General features: G+C 40.8%; 1 protein-coding gene across 2 annotated transcripts; it reads right to left on the bottom strand.

The window, feature by feature from the left end:
- Window positions 1-3714: 3714 nt before the first annotated feature.
- Window positions 3715-14354, bottom strand: SLC35A5 (solute carrier family 35 member A5). Of its 2 annotated transcripts, XM_041463997.1 has the most exons (7): window positions 14042-14354; window positions 12924-13076; window positions 12104-12202; window positions 10792-10928; window positions 7516-7583; window positions 5522-6317; window positions 3715-4091 (listed from the first exon to the last, which is right to left on the bottom strand). In XM_041463997.1, the coding sequence occupies exons 2-7, from the start codon at window positions 13051-13053 to the stop codon at window positions 4023-4025; spliced, it is 1299 nt and encodes a 432-aa protein (XP_041319931.1). In that variant the 5' UTR covers window positions 13054-13076; window positions 14042-14354; the 3' UTR covers window positions 3715-4022. The 2 variants fall into 2 exon arrangements, with proteins under 2 accessions (XP_041319931.1, XP_041319932.1); XM_041463998.1 differs by lacking the exon at window positions 14042-14354 and having other exon boundaries at window positions 10792-10930; window positions 12105-12202; window positions 12924-12942.
- Window positions 14355-14360: the final 6 nt, after the last annotated feature.

The following is a 14360-nucleotide window of genomic DNA, read 5'->3' as shown; positions in this document are numbered from 1 at the left end:
AAAGGGTCAGGCATTACTTGCCCTCCTGAATGTCAGAAAGGCAGACAAATGGTCACAAGGCCTTAACTTTACAAACCTGGTCACTCTTTGGGGCAGGCTGCCCTCCCTATCACAAGCTCTAGTCAGTGCAGGGTACAGCCCTGACTAATCTTTCTCAGGTAACAGGAGCTAACTGGGGGAAGGCATTTGACAGAATGATTTTGAGAGGACTGCTACCTGCAGAGAGCTTCTGAGCTCTCAGTGACAATAGCCCTTCCACAGCTGAAAGCAGTGGACATTCAAAATTCAAAAATTCAAAATTCAAAAATTGAAATTCAAAAAACCAAAAAAGAATCACAGGATGGAAGGGTTTCTAGAAGAAAATGGAGTGTCCTGTAGCTCACTTTTAGAAAACAAGAGCTCATTGCATTACTGTATCAAGGTCAGCTGCCTAACTTTCCTTGCATAAAGCAAAAGCAGAGGAAAATATACCAGATGCCTAACAGGCACCTCCTGTAGACAAAAAGAAACACATCCTTGGAGCATTTTCTTTCAGGTGTTCATTTAAACTTTCCTGTAATCTTGTTTTCATGTAAAGTCTTTAAATGAAAGCCCTTTTAACTCACATTACAAATCACATAAATTAAATGTCCTGTGCTGTGAGGGTTAACTTACATTAAAAAGAGTGCAGCACCTGATCCAAATGGTCTTTTTTAATACCCCTGTCTGAAATTCAAAGTCAAGTTGTGCAAGTACCAAACCCAGCCTAGGCATTCAGTGGGAGTTGCATTAAAAGACAACTCCAAACAAGTTGTGCACTTATCAAGGGAGGTAGGGATGGGCTCTTAACCAAAACTACACATCCAAATATTCACAGAATTTGTAGAAGACTCTGTATTATTCTACATTCTGGTGCCTATTTCTGCCTTCATTACAAAAGGATACAAAATCAGCAGAAACTTATAGCAATGATTTAAAATCCTGATTTTGCAACCCACTTTTCCTTATGGAAAACTAAAAGCAAAGCCAGAAGGAGCACCAAGCCAAAATATTCTTTCAACAACAACATGTTGTTATCTTGCAGGCTATAAGCATTCAGGAGTTATATTTCTCCAAATGAAGACTTCATTTGGTAAAACAAATCCAGATCACTGGATCTGTCCCTGCAGCATCACTCCAAGGACAGACTTACTGAGATTAAGGTCCTATTTCAACATATCTTAGTGGGAAGATTCTATGTGATACAGAAAATCTATTTTCTTATACATATTTATGGCATTTGATTCAGCTCCAAGCTGTTTTCATCCACAGTCTGTCTTTGAAGCTGCTACATTCACAAAATAGATGAAATTAATCAAAATAAATACTTTTTTAATTGAATTGTTACAAGCAAGAGGAACACAAACACACCTCTCTTCCTGGGATGTTTTGTCAACTATTTCCTCAGACCTGGAGGGAGGAACATAACACCCTCAGCAGCAATTAAGCTCAAACATTTGTGAATCTGGGCTCTAAATCAAAGCCGAGCATGAGCACTCTGCCCAATGTATTCATTAAAGACTATGTGCCAAACTAATGCTGCTCTCCAAAAACATCCTCATAAATTTCCCTATTGTAATTTTGAGCGAATATAAGTTAAGCTTTCCAACATGGAGTAGTTTCCATACAGTGGAAGTACTTAATCAAGTGAGATTTCACATGATCTATCTGAAACATGTAACTCCATAGAATTGCTCCCTCTTGCTCACCAGGGCTGCTCTCCAGCTGACAATTGCTCAGTCACTTCATCTAACAAATACACCTATACACTAAATTTTACCATTGCCATGGATAGCACAGCTGCAAACACTTGCATGTTATGCTTTGGGTTACTATTTACCTTATGTTACTGCTAAGTGGATGCAGATCCTTACCCATTTTTAGACATAAGTTAACATTCCTGTTGCTACAGTTCTCCTTCATCATAACAAGGAACCTGCCTAGCCATCCAACATAATTTCTCTGAGACCTCCAACCTGAAGATAACAAAGATTTCTACATGTTAGACAGAACCAAATCTGCAGCATGAGTAAAAACTTGGATCAACAGTTATATAACCAATACCTCTGCGCAACCTAGACTTTGGCAAATAAGTCAAGCATGATAGCACTGGAGAAATTTACAGAAAGGAAAATAATTAAGCAGGACAAGAGTTGAAAGCAAGAACTAAATGCACTTTATAATAGCTGAAGATCGGTCATTTCCATATTTCCTGTCTCTTCACGCAGACACTTCAGGCACAAAGGTCAAATACGGTTTTTAAGATATTAATCTTCAGTTTGATGCTGTGTCTTTAGAAGTATGATCTTGAGCTGAAGATCGGTCATTTCCATATTTCCTGTCTCTTCATGCAGATACTTCAGGCACAATGGTCAAATATGGTTTTTAAGATATTCATCTTCAGTTTGTGCTGTGTCTTTAGAAGTATGATCTTGGCTGATTTCTATGTTCTCACTTGATGCAAGGCAAAGGTCTTTGGAACGTCATGTAAAATGTTACTGCTCACATAAATGCAAAGCCATCTAAAGCTAACAGTACTTTCACTCTTTTTGGAAGTACCTGCTAAAGTTGGTAGCTGTGACTGAAAAATGCAACAAACTCAGGTATACATTGCAAAGCTGAATGCAATGAAAAAAAAAGTCTTATTGCTACTAAGCCTTTAACAGTTTGAGGATTTTTTTAAGTTTCATGTCCCAAAATGCAACATCAATGAGAGCAACGGGGTTTCTGGAATTTGCACTGAAATATACCTTCTATTCATTCTGTACAAAGTGATTCTGACGCAAGCAATTGTGATGCAAACAACTAGGATTCCTTATGCTGAAATGGCCTGCTATACAAGCACAATGAAATTAGATGCAAAAAACTTCTCACCAACAACATTAAATTAATTTTGTATGGTTATTCTTAATATATACTCTAAAAAATACAGAAAAAAATAGAAATTTTAGATTCATTTATAACTTGAAAGTTATAAACCATGGGCCACATATGAAAACAGGCTGCCCCTCTTGATGGATCAATGACAGGAGGTATGTTAATATAGCAATAAGCCATCAATACAGTACACATGAGCTTTATACACAGAGCCTGGACAGGATGGCAGAGGGGAACAAAGGCAGGACTGTCTTCAGTCCAGAGAAATGCATCACTTACTGCTTACTATACACTCTGGTATGAGGCTCTGAGCTCTGACACTGAACTCATTGCTTATCTTAAGAATTCTTCTGACAGTATCTTTCAACTATGAAAGACACATTTTTGAAGGGAGGAAATTATAAACCAACATCTTTTCCACTGCTGTGAGAGAAGAGGCTTTGGAACATACCAGGAATCCCTTATTGGCATCCCTGTTCCCTTGCCCGTTTCAAAATTCTCTGAATAATTTGGAACCTATTTTTCATCTCAGTCAAAATACAATCCAGCAGATGCCTCAACAGAAATTCTGAGATCACTATGCCTGGCACTCTGCAGAATGACTTCTCTCTCTATAAAATGAATGCAAGACCTTATAAGTCTGCCAGGGTAGAACAACACCAGATGATATTGCCACCTGCACTCTCTTGCTCAGTGCTCCAGATGTTCAAGGGCATTACTGTAGCTGCATAATATTTGTTTTCAGTAGTGGGCTCAGTGCAAACTAAGCCTCTACACAAAGCCTTTCTAAACACACACACAAAAAAGATGATGCATTCATACTGTTTAATACACTTTTGTTTTATTCAAGCTCTTTCAAAGTTACGCCAAGTAAGCTGCATGTAAAATTCACCAGCTGCTACAAAGGCATTCCAGATTTCCATTTCCCCAGACACTGGGAGACAGGCACAAATGAATACAACTCTCCATATATACAGCTTGAATATTGTCCTCATCCACATTTGACATCCAGCCCCAAAACAGTTCCAAATAGTCTGTCAGTGGGGAAAAACGACTCATCCCTATGTTAATAAAAGATTAACTCTGTCTCACTGTGAGCAACAGCACTCCTCCAAGCCAGCCTCATGCTAAAGGGAATCTTCATCTGTATCGATGTCACTGCTTGGTTTGTTCAACCTCTCAAATTCCTCTCCATCCTGTGGGAATCAGAAGTAAAAGACAGCAATGTGAACAAAAATCATGTTGTTATTAATACCACTGGATTAAAAAAAAAAAGACTAAGGTTTATTTCAAAGGTATCACTTAAAGCAAAATCCTGTAATCCCTGTAATTTAAATCTCTTACAGCATGTTATAAGGTTTAGGAAATACGTACTCATAAAAAACATTCCCTGCATCTTTAACACTTTTTAGTAACTCACTGCCTAAAACAGCTTGTAGCCCATTCTTCCATACAATCTTAAAATGGTTTGGGTTGGAAGGTACTGGAAGGATGCTAGAAGGTCTCCCTGGAGCCTTCTCTTCTCCAGGATGAACATCCGCAACTCTCTCAGCCTGTCTTCATAGGAGAGGTGCTCCAGCCCTCTGATCACCTTTCTCTGTACTCACTCCAGCAGATCTAAGTCCCCAGAGCTGGACACAGTACTACAGGTGGGGTCTTACAAAAGCAGAGGGGCAGAATCACCTACCTTGACCTGTTGGTCACACTGATGCAGTGTGATGCAGCACAAGATATAGCTGGCTTTGCATGCTCACATAGTGCTATTCCTTTCTACAACAGCTGCTTAGTTGTAAGCTAAAATAGATGACACCTGGCATACCAAAAATATATGAATTTGTGTTACTTATTGCTCACGAAACAACAACCTAAAAAGGCACCATGTGGAATTTCTGAAAAACATCTCCAAGTTTAGTGTTTGCTGGAACGCGGTGGGGACAGCGCTCTCTGCTGTTACAACGCGCATCCACGGCCCGTCCGTACCCGCGGCTGACGGGCACGAACACGAACCCTTCCCACGAGGCGACTGTCCAGCTCTAAGAGCAAGCCGTCCCCGACACCTTCTAGCTAACTAGATCACTTTTTTTTTTGTTCAAATCAGAACAAAAAACATAGCAGGCCTGGAGGAAATATATAGCAAGAAAAAAACCCCAAACCACGTTAAAACTCTGTGTTTAAACACTGCCTTTTTGTCTTCAGCTATCTTTGACTGCTACAGTAGAAAGAACCTTAACAGCAAAGGGTTAATTTCCTCTTTATGTGGCCTAAGCTAGACAGACTTACCAGTTCTTCTTAGGTACAATTACTACCCAGGCATCAATTCCAATTTCTGAATGCCCTGGGTAAGTCAACTCTCTTTGTTATAAAGCTTTCAAGAAAAGGTTTGTACAAAGCTGAAGTTGCTCACAGGACTGTCTACAGTTGCAGTAGGAAAGCAATGCTTACCTAGGCTTCAGGATTTCAAAAAGTGGCAAATGGAAAGCAATACCCAAGATTTTAAGAAATACTGCAGAACTTTGGTATGGAGGGATGAGTCCCATCGCACAGAAGTTGATTCTTCCAAACATATAGCATAAAGGGAGGTGAAACAAAAGAGAAGCCAAAGAAGACAAGTACTGAAAAGCCTTACCCCACTTGATCTCTCCCATGCATCTCCTTTGATGAGTTTTCCCCTGTCCCGCAGAGTGGCATAGTCCAGGCCTCTTGCTTTACTGGCATTATAAATGAATATGGAGAGAAGCACCACAGGAGCTTCCAAAAAAAACTCCAGAGAAGGCCTGAAGTCAAAGATGACGAAAGACACAGTGGTGATGATGACAGTGTTGATCTGAGCAGTCATAACATGGAACATGTTGTCTCGGAACTTCAAGATGAAGGCTACAGACAGCCCCAGGAAAGCTGTGACAAATATAAGAGCCACGGAGAAGATGTTGTGCCCATAAAAGAAACCACAGTTCCCTATCTGTCTCCGGTCCTTAGCCTGCAGTGCCAGCATGAGCCCATTGAACAGCACCCCAAAGGCATAGAGTTTGCTGTTCTGTGTGAAGATGCTTTCCCCAAGCTGATCCACATCTTTCAGCATCTTTTCATTGTAGATGTTAGCCAGGGCAGACACAAAACACTGCACTAGAATAAGCAGATGGCCCAGGCTGAGGCGGAGAGGCTTCAATGCTCCTGCCATAGTACTGGTCACATTCCACTGGAAGCTGTGAAGGAAACTTGGTGCTGCGCAGTTGCCCTTTTCCGCACATGCTTCCTCAGGTCCAGTAGCAAGAAGGCAGTGGTTAGATGGCCTAAAAAACATACTGTGATGAAATCCATGTGCAGCCAAGCTGTGCTGATGGCCTCCAGTTCCTCTAGTCAGGGCAACGATGGACAGGAATAAAATCACCAGAGACGCCCACTGTACCCAAGAGAGTCTTCGCCTGGTACACGAAAAAGCCACTAAATTTAGAAACACACTGGCATAAATTAAATGACAGAACATCCAGATCTATAAAACATATAAAAGACATCATGCCACAGATAAGGAGACAGACAGGTGTAAAGAAAAGTCTCTTCAGAATACAATAAAATGCAAAAATGCAACACGATTTTCTATGGCAAAGGGGCCAAGTCTGGCAATCAAAGAAGCACAAATGAAGTATTCTGAAGAAATAAAGAAGGCCTTTCAAGAGCACCTTATTTCTAGATACTGATTGCCTAACAACTTAAAAGCAACTCTTGTCTCCATGGCAACAAAGGTCTGATGAATAAATCACAGACATCCAAATAATTACCATCTTTCTTTGGAAAATGTTCGCTGTGCTGCTCTTTTCCCCCATGATTTGGAGCCCTTTTCTATATTTTCTAGTATTTTCTGATGTAATTCTTATAAATCTAAAAATGTAATTTATAAGACTATTAAAAATATTTATACTGTTTTTCCACCCAAACAAAGCCTGTCTATCTTGAAAAATCAAAAATTCGGAAGATTAAGTGAACTGTGACATCACAAAATGAGAAAAAGCATTTTGAGTCAGACTATCAGGCACTGTTTTGGCATAATTAACACATATAGGAAAGGCTTATTTGTGCCATATTCAACACAAGCAACTTTTACAGTATAAAGTCAATACCCATTTCCCTGACAGTCTTTTTGAATCAAAATAATACTATAAAGAGCACAAATTCAGCAAAGTGGAACACTTAGTCTGGCTTTTGTCACATGAATAATAAACCAAACACTCCTCTATCTTTCACTCTTATGTATCTCTTTTCCTCTTACTAGACCATGTTTACACTCAATTAAGAACTGGAACAGACTGGTAAGAAGTAGTGGCAATCATGAAATAAGATATTTAATGTATAAATGAAAGCTTCATTTGTACCATTCAATGACTATATAATCATGATTTCAACTGTTTTCTACTAGAGTTGACCAAATGTTAGACATATCAAGGGACTCCTAATAACATTATTTCCTACACCTTCAGATGTAGAAAGCAAAACCACCTCTCCAAGCTGGTATAGCCGCAAGAAAAGAGAATTACTGCTCTGATCAGACAAAGAGAAAAGATGTAGCTTAACTTCATCAAAGCTAGGAAGATTTAAATTTCATTTACTTTAGCAGATACTACTTACTTTAGCACTATCCTGAAGAGAAGAGCTGTTGTTATAATGACAAAATTTGAGAAGAGTACAGCCATCGCCTTGAAAGAGAAGGAGAGAAATAAAGTTATACTTCAGACACACTGTAGACACCAAAACCTACAGACTTCAAGTGTTCACCTTCCTGCAATGTGCCAGAGTGAAAAGCACTGGTACTGAATTTTCTTCCTCACCCACATGGTACAATAACACACCTGTAAAATGATAGTCAAGTCCCATTTCAAAATTCCAGGGAAACCACAGAGCCCAAGCTCCACTGCAGTGGGGAAAGCTATACTGAAATGAAGATGTGAGGAAACCAATGCAACAGAAAACTTACTTAACAGAGAACAGTTTCATTTTCAGTCAGATCAGTTCCTCAGCTGGGCTGACCAGTCAGCTGCAAAAACAGCTGCGTTTGCACAAAAGAGGAAGTTGCTCCAAATTGAAAATAAGCAAAGAATAAAGCAAGGTGAGGCTGCTCCTGGCTGCAGTGCCATTTGCAGTGTTCATGAAATTCCAGACTTGGACAAGTCACTTGCAGAAAACAAACTTCTTCCATGTCAAATGCTTTTGCTGTAGAATTTATCAAAGATAAAGAGATGCTTGGCTTGAATTTTTAAGACTGCAACTGTAATTTTTTAAAAAAATAATCTGTTTTGAAGTACAACTGAAGACAACTCTAAAGCCTCTGTTTAATTTTGGAATAACTATATAATAACATCAGTTCTCTAATCCCTGGCCATGATCCCAAGATGCAGACTCCTTGTGGCAAGGCTTGTCTGTTTTGTCTCTGTATTAGACACTCTATACTGGGGCACCGGACCAAGAAGAGGCTCTTTTAAGCACTCCAGTTGCCAGTAAAGGTCAGAATTCACAAGCACCAGTAGGAATAAAAAAATCCTCTTTTTGACGGTGGGGATGTTTTGCAAACTGTCTGTTATTAACTGCCATGTATAGTCAGTACACATACAAAAGATCCAGGCATCTGAAATTTTTGGTCCAACTGAGCCTCAGAATGAGCTCACCTTTTTAGACAATTTTACACACAAGCATATATGGATTCAAGAGTACAAAACACAGACCTTTTCTTGAATTTTCTCATCATTTCCACATTCCCTATTCTGCTATTGAGTGTCTTTTTCATTCACCAAAGGAAAAGCACAGACTCTTTTCTCATTATCTTCATTCCACACTATCCCAACATACTGTCTGCTGAACAATAATTCTGATGAAACAGCACAACAAAGGCTCTCAAGTAAGCTGAACACTTACTGACAATGAGACACCTGCCTAAGAAAACAAATCTTAATTTTCCACTTTGCAAAATTAAAACTCAGTAAATATTCATGTTAGGTGAACACTGTGGAAGGAGAAAAATATTGAGTAAACAAGGAAATTTGGCAGAAATCACTCTGGAAAGAAATAGCCTTTATGCAAAATGTAGACGCATTTCATGCACACTCTGATTCCGCTTTACAGTCAAAGCTCCCCATCCAACATCTCTGATAACATTATGAGCAAAATCTTTAGAAGGATAGTTAAACAAATTAATTTTGAGTCACTTTGTTCCCTGAAACCTCAAGAGATCTCTGTCCTAGATGAAAAGGAGTATGAATATCAAAGTTCCCCATGCCACTAATCTGCACGTCACAAGCAAAGTCTCAAAAGCTAAGTCCCTAGGAAATTTAGCCACTAAAAAGTATCCACAGTTATAGCCGAAGTTTCAAGCAAAAAAATCTCACCAAAGCAACTCTTTAATTCCAGCAGCTGCTCACCCAGGTACTACTTAGTCCCAAAACTACTTTGTATTTTAAGTCACATGACCAAGTTCAGTCAGGTGTGGCCATCTTCCTTTTAAGCATCTTCACATTTCACTTTAATGGTCTCATACACTATCAAGATAGAATATCTTAGAGACATTTAGTTATCTCTTTTAATATTTTTCTATCATCATAATGTCATAGAATTTCTCTAATTAAAAGGTGGTAAAAGTTCTAAAAAGAGGAATCTTAGAGCACATGTTCTGAGGGGACAGAGACAAGGTACGTCTGGGTGTGTACATATGTAAAACAAAAGCTGTCCATTTCATAAAGGATTACCTTAACTGAACCAAATGCAATCGATTAAGAGAAAAATAGCATTTATGTAACCTCCTAGGCATCAGGATTTGCTTCTACAAATATTATAGCTGAATTTCCTTCTTAAAACTAAAAACCAAAACAAACCAAAATGACCCACCAAACAAATAAACAAAACAAACAAAAAAACCCCACAAAAACCAAACCAAAACAAAAAACCCCAAATCCAACCTGACCTCTACCAATCAAAAATCACCCCCACCACCACCACCAGAAAAATCTCATCAACAAAAAAACCCCGTACAACAAACCACAGAACCAAACAGCTGTGCATGTTATTTTAAGATATCTGACTCTTGATTTTACTAGGTTTTTTCAGCTAAGTCCTCGTCTAGACTCTGGACTGGTCTGTCCCTGGCAGAAATATACACTTAAGACAATAATATTTTAAAGAGGGGTTCTGATAGAGAAGGTAGAAAACCATTTATTTTTAATGTTCAACGGGGGCAGCCACAGTATTTTATAGCAGGCACAAACCATCTGTTTCCATCTTACTGCAAACATAGATTCTGAACCAAAAAGTATCATGATACAAAAATAAAAGCAGGGACAAAACTTGTACAATTTCCTGAGCATATGCAGGTTCATCCAAAAGGATGAGGGTAGCTAGAAGAAAGTACCCACTAAATTTTGTACCCAAACATAGCTAACAAACAAATGCAAAAATTAAGTCAGTTTTCTTCATTTCCTCCTCAGTTTGTGTTACTTACACCTATTCCCTTTGTGAGATTACATTTACTCATTTTACGTCACATACATGGAGTGGTAAAAGCCCCACAGAAAATTGCAGCTCAAATAATAGCAAGAGAAACAAATGGATTGAAGAAGAAATACAGAGTTGAAGAAGGCAAAGGAAGAAAAATACCAAAAACCCTCCTACTTAAGCTCTTCACCCTATTTCTAAATCACGCTGGATAGAGAAAATGTAAAGAGTTGTCTGTGCTGAAAGCTGTACAACACTGACGAGCAGGAAAGAGAATGGGAAGGTAACAGATTATTCCTCCTGTGTTAAAATTGCAGACTGCTCAGTTACAATCTTGCTTTGCCAGTGTTACCACGGTAGATAGCCTAAGAGAGTATTACCCACAAAGACATGAGAAGTCATGTTATTCAGTGTAAGCATACTTACTGGCTGGAGGTAGGACAGTACATAGAAGACAATCAAGTTATCCAAAAAGTAAAGAAAGGCAGGAATTGACCATTTCATGGAATTGCACATATTCTTCCAGGAAAAACATTCAGAGAGATGATCCATACAACCCTTTTCTGAAAGGAAAATAAAGCATTAAGAAAGACATCATTCCTATTATTGAAAGCCCATTCCCTTGTAACAGAATAGGTGCACCACTGTCCTCTTTTGAGGAACACCATTAGACTGAAAACCCTTGGGTTCCACAGTTCTCTGGCAACACAGGAACCTGTGTTCCAGAGCAGAACACAGAGCTGGAGCAGCAACCCTGTGTGGTGCTCACCTCCTTGCTTCAGCAGAGAAAACATCACAGAACCTGTTACATCCATCACAGTGTTTGTCCACTGGGAGCAAAAATTTTATTGTCAACCATTCTTTGAGGGCCAAAAAGCACCCCAGAGGCCCTACACAACAGTGACATCCTTACTGGGTGTGACTTCCTGTTGATTATTGATCAAATCTACAACAGGAACAATGACATAGACAGTGGATTCCTTCACAGAGCACCCAAAGGTCAGCCAGTAAAGTCAGAAGTACAAAATAAACCAGAATTCAGTATTTGCAGACCACAGCACATGATTTGGGTATAAAGAGAACGTATAGGAAGAAAAGAAGAAGGAAAGGACAAAGCACAAAGAATTATATTTACTTAGGTATTCAGGATACAAACTTTAGGAGGAAGACTGTGATAAACTTTAGACTACTCCACAGCTGGTGCCAAAAGTACTTTGTTAGCATAGATTTAAAACTACCCAATGATATCTAATCCTCCCCTGAAGCACCAACACATTGAGTTCAGCAAAACTCAGACATCTGGATTTTAAAAAAAGAAAGAAAACCAGAAAACATGCAGTCAGCAGTAGGCAATGATGGCAAACACTGACTGAATATATTTACTATCTTAGGTAAGTCTGTACTAAATGGGGAAGGTGAAAATTTTATCAGCTTGCCAGAGCCATGACTGTTTCCTGGAGAAGTAAACAAAACCAACAGTTCAATTTAACATGAACCTCCACTGCCTGATGCCCTCTGCCAATTTAAATATTTGTTCTGTACCATTTTGAAATGCTATTAAGTTACTCTCTTGTAGTTTTTACATCAGGACAGAAAAGAAAGAAAAAACAAAAGTCACCTGCAATGCAAAACCTGTGGCAAGTGGAGAGTGCCATCTATTGTTAAAAAAAAAGTGTTTGTATGACAGCAAATCTTAAAAAGTCAACACATTTTAGTTATTTCAAACATAGGTACTTACCTTTTTTCCTATTCCAGAGTGCCAACACTACACATAGGACCAGTTTTACTACTTCAGAACACATGTTCACTGTTGTAGGAAGGTAATCGTACTTGTTGTCTGTGGGATCCAGCAAATCAAAGAGTACACAATCAGTTTCTGTCTCCTGCATTCATAATTTGAGCAAGAATCTATTTTAACCATTACAACCATAATTTTAGTCACAAAAGGCTTTGTCAGAACTTCAGTTATAAATGTTTCAAAGTTTATGATATAGAACTTCCTGAACAGCCTCTTTTCTGAATCAAAATCTTTCCTCATTTGGTCCCACTTTACAGCAGAACTTTTTTGGAAGAACTTAAAAACGCGGCGGTTTTAAAAACAAATTAAAATGGGAAAGCTTTCCCCAAAGACCAATACAGTATTTTTTAACCTCCACAAAAAATGGCTTCCACAATGACATAATCTCTTAGAACTGGCAATAGCAGCCAGTTTTAGCACTTTATCCAGTAGGATACCGCTTCTCTTCTAAGCCTGTTGCAAGGAAAACATTTCAATCAAATCATGTACTGCCAAGAATGCTTACACAACAATGTCATCTTTGAAGAGTTAGCTACAAAATAAATCACCTGCCTCATCTTTTAAAGGCAGATCATACACCTTGCAACCCAAGTTACACCTTTACGGTAATCCACTGGCTAGACAGAAATTTTCCAGTGCAGAAACACATCCCTATAAATATAACAGGATGTTTATGCAAAGTAGGATTTTTGGGTATGTTTTAGCCCAAATATCAACACTTTCTTATTCAAGGTACATCATGGGTATTGCCCAACTGTACCTTCATTGGCAGAGTACTTCATCAGGAGGATTCGACTTGAACCCAATGCAATGAACACTCCTCCAAGCAGAAAGGTCTGGCTGGTTGTCTTGGAGCAAAGGGCAAGTCGACTACACCACTCCAACTTCATCCTGCTGCCTCACCGTCAGTGCCCTTTGGATGGCAGGATAAAAAACCACTGTAAACAGTACTTCCAGAAATTGGTTACACGAGGCAATCTAAGTGTATTTTACTGCTTTGTGTTATACAAAGATGCTTATATCATAGAACAAGCCATGATCTTGTTCTACAACCAAAGTTTTCTTTCTTAAAAAAAAAAAAAAAAAAATCGTGTTCAACCTGTGACCGAACACTGCCACGTCAATTAGACCATGGCACCCAGTGCCACATCCAGTCTTTCCTTAAAACACCTTCTGGGATTGTGACTCCATCACCTCCAATTCCAACACATAGTCATCCTTTCTGTGAATAAATTCTTCCTGATGTCCAGCCTAAACCTGCTGTGGCACAGGTTAAGACTGTGTCCTCTTGTCCAGTTGCTGGCTGCCTGGGAGAAGAGGCTGACCCCACCCGGCTACACCCTCCTTTCAGGTAGAGAGCGATAAGGTCACTCCTGAGAGAAGGATGTGTTACAAGGACCATCGAAGGGGGTTAAACGATACAGAGGGACTCTGAAGGTGGCACAAGGAGGCTGGTTCCTGACAAGTCCGCAACTACGGCATACGGACGAGCTAAAAGGATTAAGTATTTCACATGCTGGTTTTTCTTTAATATATTTTTCAAGTGCTCTTGCTCCTAATCCCAGCAAGTACAAACGCTACAGCAGCGGAGCGAGACCAACCCCTTAGGGCTGACCTGGCGCCGGCTCGTTCCCAGCGGCGGGGGAGGCACAGGGCAGCCCAAGCCGAGCCCCGGCGCCGCGTCCTTCGCCGCCAGCGCCACCGTAACTCGCCCGACCCGTTAACGGGCCCCGGGCCCCCAGGAGCCGGCCGAGGGAGGCGCGGGGAGGGAGAACCCCTCTGGACCAGATGCGGGCTGGGCTCCGTCCCACGGTGACGGTCCGTTCCATACTGGAAGGGCGGCCGGAGCGCGGCTAGCCGGACCGGGGGGACACCCACCTCGCCACCTCCTCCGCAGCGGAGGAGGAACAGCCGCCGGGCTTTGCCGACCGCCTCCTGCCACGTCGCTGCTTCAGGCTGCAGCCGCGAGCGGCGGGGCGGCGGCCGCGCGAGGCGAGTGGGGCTCCGAGACAGCAGCACCCGGTGCTTGGACGCCGCGACCAGGCGCACCCCGGCGCACCGGGTCCCGGGAGGCTGCGGCAGCACCGTCCTCCTCACTCATCCCCGGCGCCCAAGGCCGGGCTCCCCTCGGGGTCCCTCACGAAGCCCCTTCTGCGCCCCCCCGCTCCCGACTCTCCCCCTCCCCCCCCACCCTCCG

The sequence above is a fragment of the Pyrgilauda ruficollis genome, unplaced genomic scaffold (genome assembly GCF_017590135.1).
Source record: "Pyrgilauda ruficollis isolate IOZ18807 unplaced genomic scaffold, ASM1759013v1 scaffold17, whole genome shotgun sequence".
Lineage (NCBI taxonomy): Eukaryota > Metazoa > Chordata > Aves > Passeriformes > Passeridae > Pyrgilauda > Pyrgilauda ruficollis.
This window is presented reverse-complemented; position numbering and strand designations above follow the sequence as displayed.

What these genes read in the sequence shown, in the direction of transcription:
- SLC35A5 (XM_041463997.1), bottom strand. Translation starts at nt 13,053, where the DNA reads ATGAAGTTGGAGTGGTGTAGTCGACTTGCCCTTTGCTCCAAGACAACC. An exon ending in GAAGTACTCTGCCAATGAAG is followed by an intron (nt 12,203 to 12,923) that starts GTACAGTTGGGC and finishes TGGATCCCACAG; the next exon opens with ACAACAAGTACGATTACCTT. An exon ending in CTCTTCAGGATAGTGCTAAA is followed by an intron (nt 6,318 to 7,515) that starts GTAAGTAGTATC and finishes TTCGTGTACCAG; the next exon opens with GCGAAGACTCTCTTGGGTAC.